Source organism: Acipenser ruthenus, chromosome 18, assembly GCF_902713425.1.
Source record: "Acipenser ruthenus chromosome 18, fAciRut3.2 maternal haplotype, whole genome shotgun sequence".
NCBI lineage: Eukaryota > Metazoa > Chordata > Actinopteri > Acipenseriformes > Acipenseridae > Acipenser > Acipenser ruthenus.
Genome location: NC_081206.1, coordinates 30,185,895 through 30,206,323, shown reverse-complemented (window position 1 = coordinate 30,206,323; position 20,429 = coordinate 30,185,895). Strand labels below are relative to the sequence as shown.

General features: G+C 39.3%; 1 protein-coding gene across 3 annotated transcripts in view; it reads right to left on the bottom strand.

The window, feature by feature from the left end:
* Positions 1-1,183: 1,183 nt before the first annotated feature.
* LOC117416750 (nesprin-2-like) overlaps positions 1,184-20,429 on the bottom strand; it is a 147,074-nt gene continuing 127,828 nt past the window's right edge. For all 3 annotated transcript variants that reach the window (XM_058991956.1, XM_058991957.1, XM_058991958.1), the window contains 19 exons: positions 19,610-19,768; positions 18,780-18,946; positions 11,196-11,358; positions 10,513-10,700; positions 10,181-10,331; positions 9,561-9,743; positions 9,244-9,381; positions 8,931-9,125; positions 8,141-8,423; positions 7,776-7,844; positions 6,075-6,211; positions 5,611-5,737; positions 5,314-5,525; positions 4,785-4,985; positions 4,309-4,437; positions 3,979-4,170; positions 3,507-3,590; positions 2,754-2,803; positions 1,184-2,513 (listed from right to left, as the gene is read on the bottom strand). In XM_058991956.1, coding sequence (XP_058847939.1) covers positions 2,303-2,513; positions 2,754-2,803; positions 3,507-3,590; positions 3,979-4,170; positions 4,309-4,437; positions 4,785-4,985; positions 5,314-5,525; positions 5,611-5,737; positions 6,075-6,211; positions 7,776-7,844; positions 8,141-8,423; positions 8,931-9,125; positions 9,244-9,381; positions 9,561-9,743; positions 10,181-10,331; positions 10,513-10,700; positions 11,196-11,358; positions 18,780-18,946; positions 19,610-19,768 — 3,039 coding nt within the window. In that variant the 3' untranslated portion in view covers positions 1,184-2,302. The remainder of the gene's footprint in view (positions 2,514-2,753; positions 2,804-3,506; positions 3,591-3,978; positions 4,171-4,308; positions 4,438-4,784; positions 4,986-5,313; positions 5,526-5,610; positions 5,738-6,074; positions 6,212-7,775; positions 7,845-8,140; positions 8,424-8,930; positions 9,126-9,243; positions 9,382-9,560; positions 9,744-10,180; positions 10,332-10,512; positions 10,701-11,195; positions 11,359-18,779; positions 18,947-19,609; positions 19,769-20,429) is intronic.

Here is a 20,429-nt window from a genome sequence, read left to right as displayed (position 1 = left end):
CTAATTAAATACAGACTTTATCTATTTGTAAATGTTCTATTGCTTGCCAAACAATAATTTACTATTCATCACTCAATATAAATGACTAGCTGAAAGGAAGAGCTCAGATAAAGCAGCTGCCTTTGTGAATAAAAGATCATTTTATTGCATCTAGTTTCATCTTGTTTTAGGGTTGATAAATTATCGTATCACCAAAGAGACATACTGTATGAAGTGCAAATTGAAATATAGACAGAAGTTTGAGGGCAGACATAGTTTGTCATTTATCTGCAGACACCATTAAAAACAGTGAGGCTTGTTCATGCCCTACCTTATACCTGGAACACATTGACTGCTTATTTCAGGCACAAACCTACAGGACACTGCAATGTTGAGTGAATGTCTGGTTTTAAATATTTTAGATCAGGTTAAAGGGTCAAAAACTGTTTCTCAACAGGCAGTATAAGAACCCTAACGTTACTTGAATAAACATTGACTCATGAATATACCACTATGTACAACATACAAAAAAGGACAATGCATATGTGCGAGAGGCTATTGTAATTAAAACCGTTTTCAGCAGCTGGGTATATTGTACAGTAAACGCTGTTGATATAGTTTTCATCAGCGCAGCAATCCAAGGTGCTTTGTGACACCATCATACAGATGCTCTACGTGGGAGGGAGGGGCGGTTCATTGGCATATCTTAACATGGGATAGAAGGACCTGCTTGCAAAGCTGTTTGACAGAGTGAAGCTGTAGTCTCTCTCACTGAGGGATATTCAGTGCTGTTGAATCTGGTTTAAAGAAAACGTTGATGAAAGACCCAGAACTGATGGCAAGTGAAAATGGCATAAAGCTATGAGAACAGGTTCATGATTTTGGGTATCAAATATCATTGAATTTCTCATGTAGGTGTTTATGTTAGCTCCATAGAAGCACCACATTAAGGGTACATCAGTAAAACACAGACATGGGAGACTGGTATGAACTCCATATCATATTGCTTCCTTGACTGTATCTTGATGTCCTTTTTAGATTAAAAATCAGGCATTTGTCTGAAGAACATAAACCATCAAAAAGTACAAGAAACAATGTCAACTATCTGCGAAACATACACCTTTAACCCAGGATGAGTCAACAAGCAGCAGGCAGTTCTAAAAACTAGAATAAACACACCCTTCTCCACCCAAGACAGACAGCATTCCTGTTTGTTTGATGAACATGGCCAAAAGTTGGTTTATTGACAGTAAAGAGGTTTACACTGTACATCCCACAAATAGTTTCTTTAAAATATAATCAAATACTGTCCACACCATTACTTTCTATATGTCCCTGACCCCCCACCCCATTACAGTAGTTGTCACACATGATAACACAATTTCCAAAACACTGTACAACATTCAGCATCTAGCAAACATTATTATTATTACATTTTTGTACATGTTATCTTTAAACTAAAACCCAGTGAATGGCAGAAATGGGTACAGTGTATGACACCTCATGCAAAAATAGACTGGATACAAATACTTGTAGAAACTACAACTAGAGACTCTTCAGCGAACCGTGATAGAAATGCACATGTTCCATTATGTGTTCTTGGTTCCATCAAGTTAAAAACAATTAAACCAATGGTGGTAGATACATCGTTTCTTTAATACACACCAGAAACTGCTAAAGGTGGGTGTTGAAAAGCGTCAGACATTGATACAAGGGTAAAAATAAATTAAAACTGCCCTGGACACATACCAGCTACTTTCATTAATAAAGCCTTTTCTGAAAAGATGCCCCCCTACCCCCTAGTGTTTATAAAAAAATGTAATTTCTTAATTTCTCTGCTTTCCACATTTCGTTGTAGATAGTGCATGTCCATGCTGATATACAGTAAATAGGGGCTTCTGTGAGCTTTGAAAAATACTTTGGATATTCTTTTTTTTTTATTTACATTTCTGAAAAATATATGTATTTTTTGTAAATATCCATACAGCCTTTGGAGGACATCTTAAATCAAGCATCACTCCCAAATATTAAACAATGAGACAATTTCTCGTAATACTTTAAAATAAACTTAAAAACACTGACATTCATTGCATCATGAATATGCAGTTATGTACAATTTCTTTTTAAATATAGGCTGTCTTCCTAAGCACAATGCACATGTGTGAGAGGCTACTTTTCAGTAGCTGGAGGACTCGGTGTACTCTTTAAGGAGTGACCGATTCCATACTGAGGGTATATGGTACAGTAATCACTGTTTACAGTGTTTTCAGCAGTGCGGGAATCCAAGGTGCTTTGTGAAATCATTTTCTAGATGCTCTCCCCCTCAAGTGGGAGGGGGTCCATTGGTGTATCTCAGCATGGGGTAGAAGGACCTTGCAAAGTTGTTTGACAGGGAACAGCTGTAGTCTTCCTCAGTGAGTGGCACCAGACATGCAAGTACCAGGAGAAGGAGGAAGAGAACCTGGAGGGGGAAGGCTGCCCGCAGCACGCGGTAAAAGAAGGAGCGTGGTGGGGAGGACTCTCGTCTCCCAGGCCTACAGCGAGAAGACAAAGGGGAGCCTTAGAGCAGCGAGTAAACTGTCTAGCGAGTATAATGTAGGGTTGAACTGAATTATAATAAACTACCAGCAGCGATCATGTCTGCTAGACATAGAGCAAAACTCCAAGCCCAGTTAAAATTCTAGTAGAGCAAACATTTAATTTTGTTTTACTACAGCACTGCATAAATCAGTGAATGCTACAAAATAAAGAAATTAAAGCTAAACATATTTTACCTGGTATTCGTGGAGGCCTTGGTTGCTGTTATTTTTTCTTCACTTGCCTCCTGTAAAAATAAATAAATTATACCCTGCTTCTGCGTTACTACACTTGATGTTAAACGCAAACATGGGCCAATTAGCGGTCACACACCTGTCAGCAAACTAAGAGCTCTTGACTTACTGCTAATTGGCAGAGAACTAACTAGATATGTATTGCCAAACAGATATGTAACTAGATATGAATTGCCGAGGAATGACGATTGCATTTCTGATTCTAAAATGACAATTGAAACATAATAAACCAGCAATGTACAAAGCAAAAAAAAAAAAGTCTGATGGTTTGCATGATTCAGTTTTACGTGGGTTCTGAACAGCATGTTGGTCATTGTTATATCTCCGTTTTATATGTAGATGTTGTTCTGGCTCAAACACTCACACGGACCACTGTATGTTTACTCAAACTTTCTGAACTTTATTAACAACTTCCTTCCCCACTTCCGCTCCATACCATTACAACCTTAACCCACATGGTGGCGCTATTAAACGAAATATCTTTAACCATTATTCTAACGCATTAGTAGTCAAACCATTATTCTAATACATTAGTAGTCGATACTACAGATTATAGATTTAGACTGCTTTTATCAAAAAGGTAGGATGGTAGTCAGCTTTTTTCTTAAGCTGTGTCTTAAAATGCTATTTCTATTTCAATTTGCACAATACTAGGAGTGTTACAGGGTTAAACCATTTTGGTTTACATAATATTACCTTGATTTGGGAAAGTGGAGTGTTGGTCATTGCAATATCGCTGCAGTCTACTTCATCCAGTGATGCAAAGGAAGAGCATGTATCCTAAAAAGTGCAGCCATGACACAAAATCAAATCAATGCCATACATATTCAAATCACTGTCCAGGTCACTGGTGAGTACATATTTAATATGACCAGTCCAGCAATTGGTAATCACCATTTAAAACCATACATATGGTAAACACAATGAGATTGTCAATTTTCTGCACTTTTCTGTCAACCAGGAGGATGTAATAATACTAAAAGTAGTACTAAAATAATTATTAGATTACACTTCAATTAAATGACATTTAGAGAATTACATTTTGCAGTACAGGTACCAACATTTTATAATTATAATCACAAAAGCATCAAACCTCTTAACAAAACCAGAATTGCACCAGGAGTGTGTGCAGGTGTTGTTCTGAAGTGGTTACCACATTAACACTCACCAGCTTCTTCTGAATCGTCTGCATATCCTGGGAAACCTCCCGCAGAAGCAGCTTCAGCTTGTTTTCAATGACATGCACTTTTTCTTTGGCTTCTATATGGTCTTCCTCGTCGGCTTTTACCAGAAGATGGGTAGAGATCTCCTGCAGTGAGCTGACCTGCAACTGCTTTTCCAGCAAGTCACCCTCCAGCTGCTGTAAATGTAAAAACCACATCAGTAACAAAGCCCAAGGGTAAAGCGTCTTCATTGCTAGCAATTTAGCCACAGTATTACAGTCTGCAAAAACTCTTCGGATTGAAAAAGGAGATGGAGCTTGATGTTCTCGTCTTACCATTAGTGTTTTTTGATGTTCCTGAAGAACGCAGGACTTGATATTGGAATCAGCGAGATCAACTGTGTACCTTCTGCTCACTGCATGTGCCAGCCACAGCAGCAGATCATGCGTGGTTTCATGGAAGTCCTACAAAGAGGGAAAGAAAAAGAGGCTTGTTTGTAATGATGAGGTAAATGATCTCTATACACCTCAATCGGACGTAAATTTGCAGGAGACCAAAAAAATATGTAACAGGTTAATGATGTACTGACAGATTTGTGCTGTTTGTCCATCGAGATAATGACACAATTATTGTTCTCCTTCACACAATTCACCTGTATTTGACATCGTTAGGATTTTGTTGATGAGCGGTGCTTTTGTACCCAAATTTCCTATGGGGAGCAAAAACACCCTGCCCACCCTCCCCCTCCAAGTTCCCCAGTCAGGGATGAAACTGCAATTTGATTGGTTGTAGATGGATTGAACTACAGTACCTGACACTGCATGAGTGCAGTCTGCAATCCTTCTTTCCAGCAGTCCAGTTTATTGCAGGCTTGCACCCAGCTCTGGTTCATTAGTCCCAGCCTGCCATGCAGCTCCTGAGATTCGTCACTGTCTGCTTGCTGAAAGTCTTTGCTGATCAGATTGAGGGAGATGACTACAGACTTGTAGTTATCAAAAGCCTTCTGAATTTCCTGTAGAGATATAAAGACGAGAATAAACACACAAAATAAAACATTTGCAGATACATCCATTTGCAGACATTTTCCTTAATGCACAAGTGAATCAGCTGTGGCCAAGACATTTCTTGTATTAATTGGTTCCAAAGAAAGAAACACTGCTTCATCTCATATTTTACAGGAAGTAGTAAAGCACATGTATACCAGTGCCAGCACTAGGCATAACGTACTGCTGCTGTATACTTGCTCATCCAGTTTTGTAGATCTGTTGGAAGAGTAAAGTTACCATCTACACAGCTTCTTATTGTGCTCAGTAATAAAACCATAATCTTTATTCACATACTTTGAGTTTCTTTATGTTGCCTTCTATATCCTGAATGCTTGTTGAAGACTCTAGTTTCTGTAGCTCGTCCAGTTCAGGCTCAATTTGTTTCATCCAGGAAGTGATGTCATGAAGGTCAGAGTTGAGCTGCTGCCACTGCTGTAGATTCTGCTTCTTCCTCAGTTTGTTGCTGAGGCCCTGGGCTTGAATCAGCTCCCAGCGCTCAATAACACCTGTAAGGAGATTTAGAATTTTTTTAGTTGTTTGATCAATCTGAAAAACGAGTGTTAATGAAAACAAATGAAAGATCAGCCTTACCCGACTGTTTCTCCGCAGTGGTCAGACCCACAAGCCCTTGCTCTTCCAGTTGCTCCTCATCGTTCAGTATCAGTTTGACCCGTTTTACACTATCGATGCTGCCACTGCACTCAGACATCAACTTAACCTGAAAACACAACAGATATTTACAATGCTGATCAAACAAACAGCAAGAACTTCTTCAGAAGTATCCCTGTGTACTTCATAGTTGGCGAGTATACAAATGGGAACCGGTTATTCTTGAACAGGTGGAGTCTAATATAAAAGGCAGTGAGGTTTTACTCATTTCATTTCCTGTACAGCTTTAAGTAACTAATGCAGCAGTTTCACATTAACCCTAGCAAAGCCCAACACAAATAAAATAATGTTATAAATAGGACTATAATGCATAATAAACAGAGATAAATTTACTCATAAAAAGTTTTCTGCTAAAGGCAATTGCAATGAGTAGCTTGCTAACTTACATATCCCAGTTTGTAAGGGGTGCTAGTGGTTGGGGAGGTGGAGGAGAGGTTCCGAATGATCTCGGTCTGGATTCTCTGCTTCCTGCTGTCCTGGTGATCAGGCGAGTGCCAGCTCGGAGGCTCAGAGGGGCTTTTTACTGGAGAACAAACACAGAAATCAGATCAAGAGAGTCTCAAAGAAAAGAAAAAAAAAACAGCTGCAGAAGACTAGTTAAACTTCCTCCCTATCAGTGCCCAGAACTTCACGACTACATCCAAAGGATAAGACTAGGTGTGAAAACACAGGGATGGAAATAAGACTCCCATTGAATATCAGTTTGATCCATTACTGGTTTTACTAGTAGTTTAATAAGACACATGTGGCAGAGCATGTAAATATTGTGGTATTTTGCTTGTGTTTTGTGGTGGTTGGCAGGGATGGGGTTAATTCCTGTCCCTGCCAAAAACATGTGAGAATGTGGCTGTTCCTAATGGAATAATTGGTGTTAATTGGGAACAGCCACATCCTATAAAAAGAGAGCCCAAAGCTCCATTAGAGAGACTACCAGGGAGCTGGGAACAGAGAGGTTTGCTGCCAGATGGAGAGAGACAAATGTTCCTCTATTTTTATTTAAAAACTAACCGTGACAGTGACCTGGGTGAGGGATTTTCTGTTTCACTTTGTGTTCACGACTTGTTTTGTTTAACCTTTTTAATTATGGCTCTGTGAGCTGTGTTTCTGTTTATAATTTTGCTTTAAGAAAAATAAACTTGGCAGTTCTTCAGTCTCCTTTCTGTCTCCTGACCACCATAGACACCCAGCCACTCTACCACAACACACCTGAGCTTGTTATCTAGACAAGGAGGCTGTGTGGTCCAGTGGTTAAAGAAACTGACTTGTAACCCAGAGGTCCCCAGTTCAAATCCCACCTCAGCCACTGACTCATTGTGTAACCCTGCGCAAGTCACTTAACCTCCTTGTGCTCCGTCTTTCGGGTGAGACGCTGTTGTAAGTGACTCTGCAGCTGATGCATAGTTCACACACCCTAGTCTCTGTAAGTCGCCTTGGATAAAGGCGTCTGCTAAATAAACAAATAATAATAATAATAATAATAATAATAGACAGTGGAACTAAATCAAGCCCATAGTTAAACCTGGAATAGGTGAAACAACTATGCAATAGGAGTCTAATTTACATCCCTGAAACATGTTAGAACAGTAGGTCATCTACAACATACACAAACAGAGCAGGAGTACATAAAACAATGGAATCACATTCATTTGATAGATGATTTGTACAACGGTGTGATGCAAACCAACTTTCTGCTTATACTGAGCCAACACCATTTAGCTGCTAATACAGACCGATGTGGTCTTCTAGCAAGACACCACAGTGGCACCTCCATAGTGCTGTGGAAAGCCATTACGAAGCTGAAGTACACAAAGACAATGCAGGACCACAGCCCCCTGTATCTTTTCTTTAAAACTATGACTGCCCCAGAGGTACTGTCATAGTTAACCACTACGGTATTAGTGCAGCCTGCCCTGGCAAACCCCATACAGTACAAGTACATGCAAATTGAAAGAAGAAACCAAATGCAAGGTGTGTGCGCAATGCAAAGGACAGGAGGAGGGTAAACAAAACACAACAAAGAGGAGGAGTCTGATGCTTTTCCATGACCAGATCACAACGTAGGAACACATGCATATGCAAGTGCATACCAGAAGTTGCTTTCAATGTTTTGGAAGTCATTTTAACAAAGGACTCTGGATTTTCAGCGATTTCTACGTCTGAAAGAAAAGAGTTTTAAAATGGGTCTCCACCAGATAACGGTAGTTGACATTTTATTAAATAACTGTACACTCGTAACACTTCTATTGCTGCAAACGCTTCTGCTGTCAGCGGAAATAACAAACTAATAAATATTCACTGATGGGATGACAATTGTCTGTTCCACGGACCTCTAAACAGATGACAGTTAAAGGGCCCCCCTAGAGAGTGGTTCCCTATTGTGCTGCAATGAAGGGAAGAAACTAGGAAATCCTACCATCAGCACAGTGGTTAGAAGTAGGAAAGCAGCAGGTACCTGACAGTGCGCTGTAGTAAACTGGCTCTTCCTCGTCTTCGTGGGATGAAGAGCCCCCCACGTCGACGGTGTGGTCCCACTCCAGCGGGATGGAGTCCACGCTGATGGGGGTCTCGCGGCCGGACCGCTCCTGTCCAGGCGTTGGGGGCATCAGCTGACACATGGACTGGCAAGAGGGAGAGACCTCATGCCCCATCTTCTCCTGCCAGCCGATACCCTGCAGCTCTGCCGAGTCTTCAAGGTCTGTGTCCCTGTCAGAGGACTCCTTTTCATCTTCAGAGACCTGGAGAGAGAGAGAGACGACACAAATCAATATCAATAGGGCCAATTAGAACTGCCTACTTTAAAAATAACATTTTTAGAACTCACTGCATTTGTTTTAATCGTAGCAATCTTGTGAGGATCCATCACTTATTTCTAAAAGGTGGGACCGGTTCAACAGAAATAAATATTCTAGTTTTGAGATATCAAAAGCTTATCCTGAACTACAGAAGCAGGATCAGCTCAAATTTGTGTATAATGTTTTAAACAATCTTGTCTTTCCTCAATTGTGGTTGAAGGAGAAAGGGAAAAAAATGGCTCTGAATTATTCATTTACTACAGGGGTGGAATGAAGCGTGTAGCTTTTTGAGCCATTACTATGAGGTTAATAAGACATACCTGAGCTTGTTACCTATACACTGTGGCTAATCAACCTCGTAGTAAAACCTGGAATGGGTGAAAGCGCTATGCAATAGGAGTCTTATTTCCAGCCCTATACTAACACAAACATGTTAGAAATATGACTCACAGGGCCCTTGTTGATGAGCCTGTGGTGGAAGCGAGCAACTCTCCCAAACACTTCCTGGCAGTAGGAGTGAAGTTCCTCGAGCTCATCCTCGATCAGCACGGCATCCAGCGGCTGGCTCTTCTGTATCAGGTTCTCCCCGAACACAATCAGCTGGTCGATCTTATTGGTGTTCAGAGTGATCTCCTGCTGAAATCCCTGTTTAGAAACAAAAAGAAGAATCAGAAAGTGTTGCAGATACATAGAAGAGGAGTTTTGGACCAGCGTTTCAACAGAGAAACAACCCCCACCCCCTCCCGAGCCTGCCTGCACTCACGTCCAGCTGCCTCATCTTGTCCTCGATGTCGCTCTCTGAGAAGTGCTCAACGTTGGTCAGCTGCAGGTCCATCTCAGTCAGCCACACAAGGATGCCGTCCCGCGTTCCTTCAAACTCCTCCCGCTGAGAGGTAAAGTACTGCAGAGAGATACAGAATGAGGACCTGCTCCTTAAAATATACTGAGCATCATATTCTATTTGAAATTTGGGTTCTGAACAGTGTGGAAAAGCTTGCCTGGGAGTCAGCTACCGGGAACCTCAACGAAGTATCTTTGTTTTAAGTGTTAGCAATTGCGAGCGACACCCATAGTACCTACCTTCAGTCTTCTCAGAATGGCAGCTACTCTTTTCTGGAGATTGTCCCATCTTTGGTTTCCCTCGTGGACCATGAGCTTTAGCCGGCTGGCCGTGTCGGTGCGGTTCTCCCGAGCCAGTCGTCGGTACTGTTTGTTCACCAGCTCCAGCTGGGTAAGCCTCTCGTGAACCTGTCTCTGAAACGCCTGTATTCAAACAAGAATAAAGAGCACTCCATTAAATCTGGCAGGTCTAATGGAAGCTGCTGTACTCCTCCCCGATATATAATTACCTCAGCACGTTCAAAGAGAGACTCACTTGATTTTGCCAGCTCTGTGACTTTTGTTTTTTCTCTCTCCACTATACACAGTTGCAAACTTAGCACTGGAGTAAACATTTATAGATTGCATTTCCAAAACAAATACATCATAATTTATTATACATCTTTGCTCCAGGTAACAGAAACTGCAGGCTTTTTACACAGCTGATGCTAGCCCCAGAAACAGTTTATCTGACAGGTTTCCCTGAGATGCTAACACGGTTATGTGTAGGCAGATATCAGAACTTAATTAATTCACACCAATTACAGTGAATGAGTATTATAAAAATGTTTTAAAAAAAATGAAACCCTGGTGCTAAGTACCTCAAATTTCTTCAGCTCTTCTTTTGCACTAGTGTATAAAACCTCGGCAGAGTTGGGGCAGGCAGCAGTTCTCTCAGCTGTTTTCAGCCAGTCTTCAAAACGAGAATAATCATCCAGAAACTTGGACCAAAGCCGGCAGGTTTCTTCAATCCTTAAACAGGATTAGGGTATAAGTGGATGTACTTCAAAGGAATATCAATTGGCAAGACAGCAGTATAAAAGATAGCTACCTACACCTATGTTATGCTGTTTCAGATAGACAGACAGATAGAGATAGATATTTTTAAAACGTAATGTAATCCATGTAAAACAAATGAATATTCTCTCCGTACTTCATTCTTCTCTCCATTGACATGGCGCAGATATTCCTCCACCGCCTGTCCAGGCTCGCGGTTGTCTGTTGGATGGAGTCACATTCGGTTTCAGTGGTACAGGCATCCGAGTCGTGCAAGAGGACATCGCACAGGTTAATCACAGTCGCCACGCCGTCTGTGTGCTGCTCAATATCACGCTGCAGATCCTGAAAACAAGTTCAATGTAGAGATCAAAAAATATACATAGAAAAGTTAAAAGAAAGGTTTCACTGTAAAAACTAGCCTTAGCATTGCAATGCTTTTATATGAATATGAATGTCATTCTCGAGTTGCATGGCCATAGAAGTCCACTTGATAAAATTAAAGGATATTTCTGGTATGCTATCCAAAACTGTAAAGAGCAAATGAAGACACTGTATTAAGTTTTTCTATATCTTACCGTCATTGTAGTCAGACGTATAAACATCTTCAGCTTTACAGTTAAGAGTGTTACAAATAACACTTTCAGAAGATGAGATTAGCCTGAAACTAACCACAGTTATTTCTAAGAAAAGCAGATGGACTAACCAGCTAGCCTGCACTTTTTGTTAATACACTGGCGGGTGTGAAATTATTATTATTTTTATTTAACATTTCTGTATTCAAAGTCTCCACATGCTTAGGTTTTGTGAGTTGGTTGAGCTGGAACCTTCTGGACCCACCTGCTGCTCGGACAGTTTCTTCTGGATTTCGTCGTTATCGCAGATGTTGTAAACCACAGGCTTGGAGAGCTCAGCCTCAATGTGAGACAGCCATGTTCGGAGGTTACTCATGTTCTTATCCAGCTGCTGGACCGTCACCTGGGTCTCCTTCAGTTTCTTCACCCTAACATAAAAGAAGAGGGCCGGCCAATATTACATTACTCAGAGCGACAGAACTTACTATAAAATTAAATGACTTAAGTTTCAAATCTTCTCCCAACGAACAAAAAAAAAAACAAACACCCAATTTCAACTGCAAAAGCCTTAAGAAGTTGTACAATGTGTCCTCCAATCTACCTGCCTCAGTGAACCCAAGCAGGAATAACTGGTAGACAGAATTCAGAAAGCAGTAGCACAGGAATCACTTAGGGTAGAACTGTCCCAGCGTTATATATGATTATATATAATATATTATTATTATTTATTTCTTAGCAGATGCCCTCACCCAGGGTGACTTACAGTTGTATACAAAAAAATACATATCAAGAATTACAGTGCAATTAAGAGCAAGATACAAAATACAATATTCCAGAAAAAAAGTTTACTAAACAGATGACAAAACAGTACATAAACTACCCTAAAAACAGCTCCAGTAGTTTTCTGCACATTAAACATGGTGCATTATGAGTGTACTGGCTGCTGGCTAAGACTGCAGATAGTCCTTGAAGTCTCAAATCCATTCCAACCCTTAAATCAGATACTTCAAAAGAGCCATATTGGGGAGCCGAACAAGCCATATATGGCTCAAGAGTCTTCGTTTGGTAAGCCCTGTTCTAGGGTCTGGGTGATCTGCTGAAGGTTTTATGAGACACATTAGGTATAAATCCGAAGTCTAATCTGCCCAAATTCTCTGTTATGCCAGAAGTGTTTTAAAAGAAAACGAAACCAACCAAGTCATTAAATCAAAATACGAAGCAGATATTTTAGCATTTGAAATACTTCTGTAGTTTCTATGCCCACTACAGTAGTACTGTAGATTATTTGGTTAATAGGATCCATTACTGAAGGTCGACATTTACCACACTGCAACTGCTTCCACCAACACAAATCTGAATCTGGGAAAGTAATATCCTGAGATCTCCTGAAACTGCAAATGTATAAAGAAAACTTTGCTTTTTAAAACCACAATGGGAGGAAATACTCCACTAAGCTTGAGACTGACACACATAACCAGACTGTCGCTTTCCGCACAGTCTAATGCAAAAGCCCAAAATCCTGCTAAAAAAAATAAAATAAAAGATTATTTCTATCTGCTCCGAAAAACTACTGATCCTCACCCTTTTAAACAGAAGCTATAATTCAGGCAAAAGAACAGAACATAATACAGGCTACAAATATAGATCAATTCAATTATTTTCAATACATTTAATAATTTTGTCACAAACTATTATGGTAAACCAACCCCATTCTTACTGGGAGGTATTGTTTATATAAGGCTTCACGCAACAGTAGTACATAAAACAAATAGGAGTTTGTAATTCCAGCGTACAGCGCATTAAGGAAGAGCCGTTATTGCTACAAAATGCAAATGCCAATGCAAACCGCTCAAGTTAACCACATTTTTACACACAGATGACGCTTCATATTTTCTTCCAGTCTTCTATTAAAATACTAGTAGGCCGCAAAGATTGAAATTAGGAGGACTTTGTCTTCATCATTTACTCTAAAAGAAATGGACAAAGTGTGCCTTTCTTTAAACTCTGGGCATATGGAGAATATATACAAAACATAATAACATTCATTTTGTTACATTTCCCCACATGCTTGCAGCAGTGCCTAACAATGTAAATGTGCATGGATGTGTGGTGGACAACTAAACTAAAAAAATGACCATGTGGGCGTAACAAGTGCATTTCTGACAAAACACAAGAGTCAGGGGTGGAGGGGTGGTACCATTTCCATGTCTCTTAGTTCAGTCCATTACGGATTCATCTCTCTACAGGCACAGTAAATCCACACACTTGCAATCTCCTTCTGAAAGATTGATTCTGCTTTATGCATCTCATGAGGGGTGAAAAAACAGGGGAAAATAATAAACACATTTATCATGTCAAACCACCTGGCACTCCTGTCTAGTCCTATACAAATCCCAATCGCTTGTCAAAGGCAGTCGCTTGTGCATGCTGACAAAGCCATGCCCATCCCCCTCTCTATCCACCACCACTCTTTCTCTCTCTCACACACACACTGACTGCTTAATGTGCAGTACCAAATTACTATTGCCAATCAATACCACAAGGTGCAAAAGACATGGGATTATTGCAAATACTACTTACTGCTTGCAAAGCCAGGTTACTCCATGTCACACGGAAGAGAATCCTTTTCTCCTGCTTGCATTAGCAGCACTCTCTGCAGCTAGACCCCACCCCCTTCATAAGGCCTTATTCATTCACTGGTCCAGCATGTCTCATGAAGAGCAGACCCACTCACGTTTCTGCTACATCACAATAGTGACAAGGATTCTTTACACACTGACAAAAAGCGGAGGGATAACCTCCGGCAGCAGTGCTTGAACTGGACCGCTAATTGAAGTGCAGGGGGCCTGCCTGATGGAAACACCAAATTTGGGTTCCAAGAACTTCCAAAACACTGATCCTGTACACACCGTACTTTCTGAACTGTTCTTCATTAATTCTTGCATACTTAGGTGCCACATAGGAAAACCACATGCAAAATCAGTGAACATTGATGCTTACCTACAAGAGAAGTGTAATGTCTCACAGGAATATACCAATTAAATTCTTACTGAAAGTAATTGCCATTTACTCCAATCCTTTCTACTTTTAGATCCATCCCAAATATATATTTTCATGTGGGGAAAATGCCCACCATTAAATCACAACTCCCTAGTTGTTCAGTACAGTATGGCAATTCTCCTGATAGGGGTTGCTACTTTATTGCACATCCCTTCAACTGCATTGCGCTCACCATTGTAAATTGCAGAATACAGGTGCCAGTATTGTACAGCACTTAAAGTTCAGACTGTGGATATCTTGTTCTACAGTAAAAGGACTGGCCAAGGACTCTAGTATGCAAGGACACACACACACACAATAATAGAGAAGTAACCACTAAGCCAATTGAAAGCTGTCCCTCGCCACCAGGGATTAGTAGACATGGCGAGTCCTGTACTGTCCTTCAATGACGGAAATATCCTCAAGATAAAATAGACAGCTTTAGTGCATTGCGTACAGCTACGCAGCATTAAACTTGAGTTACAAAATTTTAAAAAGGGTCAAGTTTATGACAAAATACGGCCATGAAAACAAATTCTACTGTCAACAGTAAACCTTGTTTTATGTTTTGGCTCTGAACTGCCTACATCAATCAACTTGTGAGGTTACTTTATTGCAAACATTGGGACTACAGTTGTGGTTACTTTAAAAATCCAATAAACTCTTTTGAATTTGAATTAACATTCGTGTTTACGACTTTACTTTTTGGAATTCTTCCAGCATTCCTTCTCCGTTCAGTTACTTTATTTAGTAAGAAATTGCTTACACCACCTGGTGGATTAACATTACATTGCTCATATTTACAAAGGAAATTGAAAGCTGAAAATAAGCAAGGGGACAATTCCATTTCAAATGGAATGTTCTACAGTTTGACGATATGTTTTAATGCAAATACATATGTTGTATGCATGTTGGTGCATTAAACTACTTTAAGTGACACACATATTAATATAAAAGTCTAATGATAACATAAAAATGCAAAAGGTACTGCATTGAGAGATTTAAAAAAAATATATGTTTCCCCCCAAGTGCAAGCTTGGCTTACTTGCTTCAGTAGAGGTTTGATTTAAACTGTAGCCAGCCAGTCAGCCAGCCAGCCAATCCTTTTCAAAAGAACTGGGACAGTGAATAGCTAAACATCTGCTTGGAGCAGCACTTGTTTTGATAAATAGGGCACAGTGAGGCAATGCATTCTGTCTTGTAATGATAACAGCAGCTGCAGACCCTAGACCCCGACTGCAGACTGTTTTGTGTCACCAGCACAAAAGGGGTCCAAGACAGCGTTACAGACAGCACAGCATCTGATCTGCATTGCATATCTTTAACAACCTTGAAATGCAACGCTAACGAGCATACAAATAAAACAAATACACTATTAAATGTGGGTGTTTAAGTTATTTAACAATTTACAGACACGTGTAGTATATAATTTCTTTTCTGTTAATAGATCTGCATTGGGCCATCGTGGGTGCAACGCTAACAAGTTCAGAAGGATTAAGCATTAAAATGGTATAGAGACAGCTCTCAAAGTAAATGTGTGATGTACCACCTCAGAACGACACCTAGTTCCTCTTGCGGTTATCCTATCACAGACGGTGTCTGTTTCCCAGAAGGTAAAGACCTTCGTAAATCAACAGCCTGGCAACCCTGTCAAACTCCCTTAAGAGTTTATTTTTTCTTTGAAGGCTAAGCTGCATAGTCAAATATCCCTTTAAATAAGGAACATAAATAATAAAGGAGTCAACAGGAAACTTAAAAAAAGCCAGACCCTCATCTTTATAGTATGTTTTTAGATTATCTTTCCAACATCAAGAAAATGGAAAATGTCATTTAAAAACTGGTGCATATAAAATGAGATGTAACCATATTAAGTGAATATGCTGTAGTGTATTGCCTAGGATTTTAGTGACTGCATACTAATGAAACACAGGATTCTGATACACTTTAAGCCACTTGTACAGATCTCATCAATCGCAAACATATTCATGACGGATGTAAGAGAGAAGGCCAGATATGTTATGACTCCCTGTGGACTGATGCTGAGATGGAGTTCCAGTAAGTTAAACGTCAGCTGCAGCTATCTGCATGGGAGGCTGTACTCATTGTTCTTTCCAATGGGAATTCCACAGACGGTTTTAATCCCTGGCACAGTGACTGGGAAACAGCAGCAGCACAAGGTCAGCCAGTACAATGCAGCTTTGAGAAACCCTTGCTTTAGCTAGGCTAATGCTGAATACAGCTTTTATAAACATGTCTTTTATCATTAAAATGTTAGGACTCAAAATCAGCAGTGGTTAAATTAAAAAGGGCACTTCAAATCACTTCAACAAACCGCTATAAATCACATGTCTAAAAAGATAAGACATAAACAGCTTAATTTATAAACACAACTGGAATTATTATTCTAATATTATGATTACAGTAATGCAGATACACAATAGGCTAGGAGTGTACCTATTGGTGCGTTGTCAAGTCTATTCATAAAAAAACATTCAATTAAATTAACATGACTAAAGGGGTAACAGATGTTAAGAACTGCACTGAATGTAGGTCTAGCATTGAGAACTCACTAAGCCACTCCCCCAGCCTCCCCCTGTTTGACCTCATTACCCCCTCAGTGGTACATATGTTACGGTCCATGTGTAAAATGGCAACAATTCACAATACAAAATAATGTTTTGCAGGCAAAATGACGTAGCACACTGTACGATTCTCACTGAAATACAAAACCTGAGTGTACTTAGCTTATGCTTTTTTCTAAATGTGTTCAACTAAATAATACTAAAACACACTTAGTAAAGGCATAAGTTTTGCTGAAGAGATGGCATTATTACCATACGTAATGTTTGCCCTGTGGTAAATTTTGATTTAAAATAAAAAAAATTGGGAAAGAGCATTTTTTTAATTTATTTATGTATTTATTTTTTACATAAAGCGAAAGACAAGAGGGATAATATCATTAGAAATAAAACCAGAAATCTGTCTTCAACCATGTCTGTATATAGGACAAAACGTTAACAAATGGTCTCTGCTAAATACAAACATTATTATTTTGTATTTATTTATTCACGTATTTAATACGTTTTGATAACTTAATAATAATAATAATAATAATAATAATAATAATAATAATAATAATAATAATAATAATAATAATAATAATGCAGTGATTAAATAACCCCCCAAAAAATCCTAAGCCTGGAAAAATAAAATTAGTTAATTTACCCAAGTACATAACAGATTTTATTTATTTATTTTGCCATTAAGCTCCCTGATGTTACTTTATTTCCAAATTCACCTCAAATGCTGTGGCATTATAACTATTTGTATAACTAACTGTATTTGTGTTAACTGTATTTTTCACCTTTGATACCAATCACTTAGCTGACATATTAAATGTAATTACTATTGTATATGTTACACGATATACAATAGAACCAAGTCATTTGGTTGAAGTTTATTATTATTATTATTATTATTATTATTATTATTATTATTATTATTATTAGTTTGATGTAATAGCAATCTACAATTAATCGAATAATGGCTAGTTAATACTTAATGCTTCCTTGTATAAAAAATGATTATGCAAAAAGCTCTGTTGTAAAATAACCCCATGCACATTACAAACCCATCTGTAGAAATTGCTCCCTTGCACAGAGACAGAGATATTAATAGTCTAAAGCCTTTTTACCAAAATGTTATGACATCGTTTTAAAGTTAAAACATTAGAGGCGAACTGTCAAAGCAAATACAGACAAGACAAAAAGCACAACATGCCGTATTTCAAAGAAGAATAGACAGAAGTATCAGAAGTACAGAGAGAAAAAATAATAATCTTATTATCTAAGATCAAGGACAACTCTTCAAACAATACCAGACATTAACTCCTTGGATAACATTAGCCCAACATGTCCCCTTACAGCTTTATTAAACTGGGATGGGAGTATGTGAATACAAATGTTTGGCATTCTAATATGCCAGCAGTTAGGAGAAATATCTGACAAGCTTTTCACATCCAGCATCTACTTATCCACTTGACAAAGAAAGATTTATTTCAGCAAGGCATTATTACATAGGTCTGGCTTATTCAATGGGTGGGGTTTAGTTTTGTAATGTTGCAAAAAGTCTATCTACAGAAATGTATCTGCACTCCATGTTTACTGGAAGCAAACCAATATCACTTCCAGAAGGAATCTGAATATGTGTGTATGTGATTTCTTCTTCAGTGATACATTGAAAAATGATCTTACATGGAGTCTTTAAAGGGACCAGGTTCAGTCCCAGCCCTGATTTAAATCAGGCTATGGTTAACCACTGCCATCATACAGTACGGCAGGGAAGAAAGGTTCATACCCTCTCTGAACAGAACACATTGCTCTGGACAGAGTAATGTCACAAAACAGCAACTACCATCTCATGTTTGAAGTAAAGGCAGCGTAGTGACCTGTTACTGTTAGATCTGAAGTGGAAGTTCACATGAATAAGATTTGGAATTGGGGTTTTTTACATCAACAAGTGTAGATGGTTACTTCATTGGTATACAGTAGGAAATAATATTTTTCTTCCTACGCACATTTCTGCCATTTACTGTAAAACATTACCGATGAAATCAATAACTCAACAGTATCTCTCTAGTGGAAGAATGACAACTCATTAACTCCTTAAGGTACACAAGAAATTGAGCGGTTGTCCACACCATGTTTCGTGCACCTTATTACAAAAATAAGAAAGTTAGCATAATTTTTATTTGTGGGACACAGATGTCCCTTGTACCTTAAAGGGTTAAAGCAAGGTGGCTTTTCCTTACCTTGCCTCGATGTGGTCAAACAGATGCTGCCAGCGGTCGTTGATATCCTTCAACTTTTCATTTATTTCTGTCTCCTTAGTTTTATTGCTGGCGTTGAGCAGCTGCTCGCCCAGTATCTTCAGATGAGTTTTGTTTTCACTGAAAAGATTGATTTCTTCCATGCAGTCCTAAAATAATTGAGAGACACTGATTCTGTAAGGTTTACGCTTGGCTCAACAACCCCCCCCCGCCCCCCCCTTGCCTCACACACCCAGACTGGAATTGTCAACACAATGCTTCCCATAATGCACTCCTGTCAAAGAGGACTTTAACAGCTATCATTCAATTGAAAATCACTGCATGTCATTGCCTGCTCCTGGTTCGAAGTTGGCAGTGGGCTATCCTGTCCACCAGTAACAGCTCAAGCCAAACATTCCCTGGGCATGATTTAACCTTGTAGTGCGAGCATGATAGTACAGCACACTATCACTGTGTGAAATACCCCCACCATTATGTTATGATTATTTTACAGAGAGACTTTGGACAGCTATCGCAGTTTAAACATTAACTACAATAACTAAGAGTCATTTTACAGCTAAAGGCAATGAAACAGGAATCTGCAGAATGCGTGTATGGTTTTGTTTTCCCCCTCTGTCTGATTATTAATCTTAACCATGTACAGTCAATGGAGTCAGTTCCTCCATACTGTGCACACACACACACACACACACACACACACACACACACACACACACTGAGCATATGCTTTGCAGGAATTGTCTTAGAACTCAATATGAACCCCATCCACACCCCCACCAAAAGCCCTTCTTCAGTTATTTTCTTTAATTTACCTTCTTCAACTTCTCTACCATTTCTTCAATGCTGAGCTCGGCATTGTGTGATACTTTGTTTTCCATCTGTGTCAGCCATTCGCAAAGCTCTTTGTTCTTTTCATTGAAGATGATCCATGCGTTAAGCCTGTCAGCTATCTCCTGCTTCCTCAGAGACACCTGTGGGTTTAAGTACATAACAAATAACTAGCACCGGGGCAATGCAATGACATCATGACACGACCGAGTGGGTGAATCTGAAGTACTAAACAGTTGCTTGTTACAACTGACCAGCAGTCTACAGAGCTGCCACAGAGCTGGTGTGTCATTATATTGTATGTAGTCTATTGTCTAGCTCAACAATTGGCAGACAGTCTAAAACCATGATATAATTAAGAAGAACCATGACCATGGTTGGGAATCAAGTGCTTTAACTCCAGCCCACTGAACAATCAGTTCAGTTACTCACCCCTTAAGATTTATGTTTCAAGTCTATGATACTTTGCTACACCTGTGTTAAAATAAAACATCCCACTAACTGACTAATCATTAACCTTTGAATTCAAGATGATCTCTTATTCTCTGAGGGACCAAGATGGCTATTCAGGATGCCCAGGGGATCCTACAAGGGTGTAATGTACCTTGCTGTTATTTGAATACCTGTATCTTAACTGTGGTATAGCTACAGTAGAATCCCCCCCTCCCTCCCTATTCAAAGATAATCAGTTTAAATTCTAAATCAATACTGAAAGATATATTTTTATTCAATTACTGACTTATTCTGGTTACAGATATTTACTGTGTGTGAATACTGCACCTGAAATGGGCTTATTAATTAAAT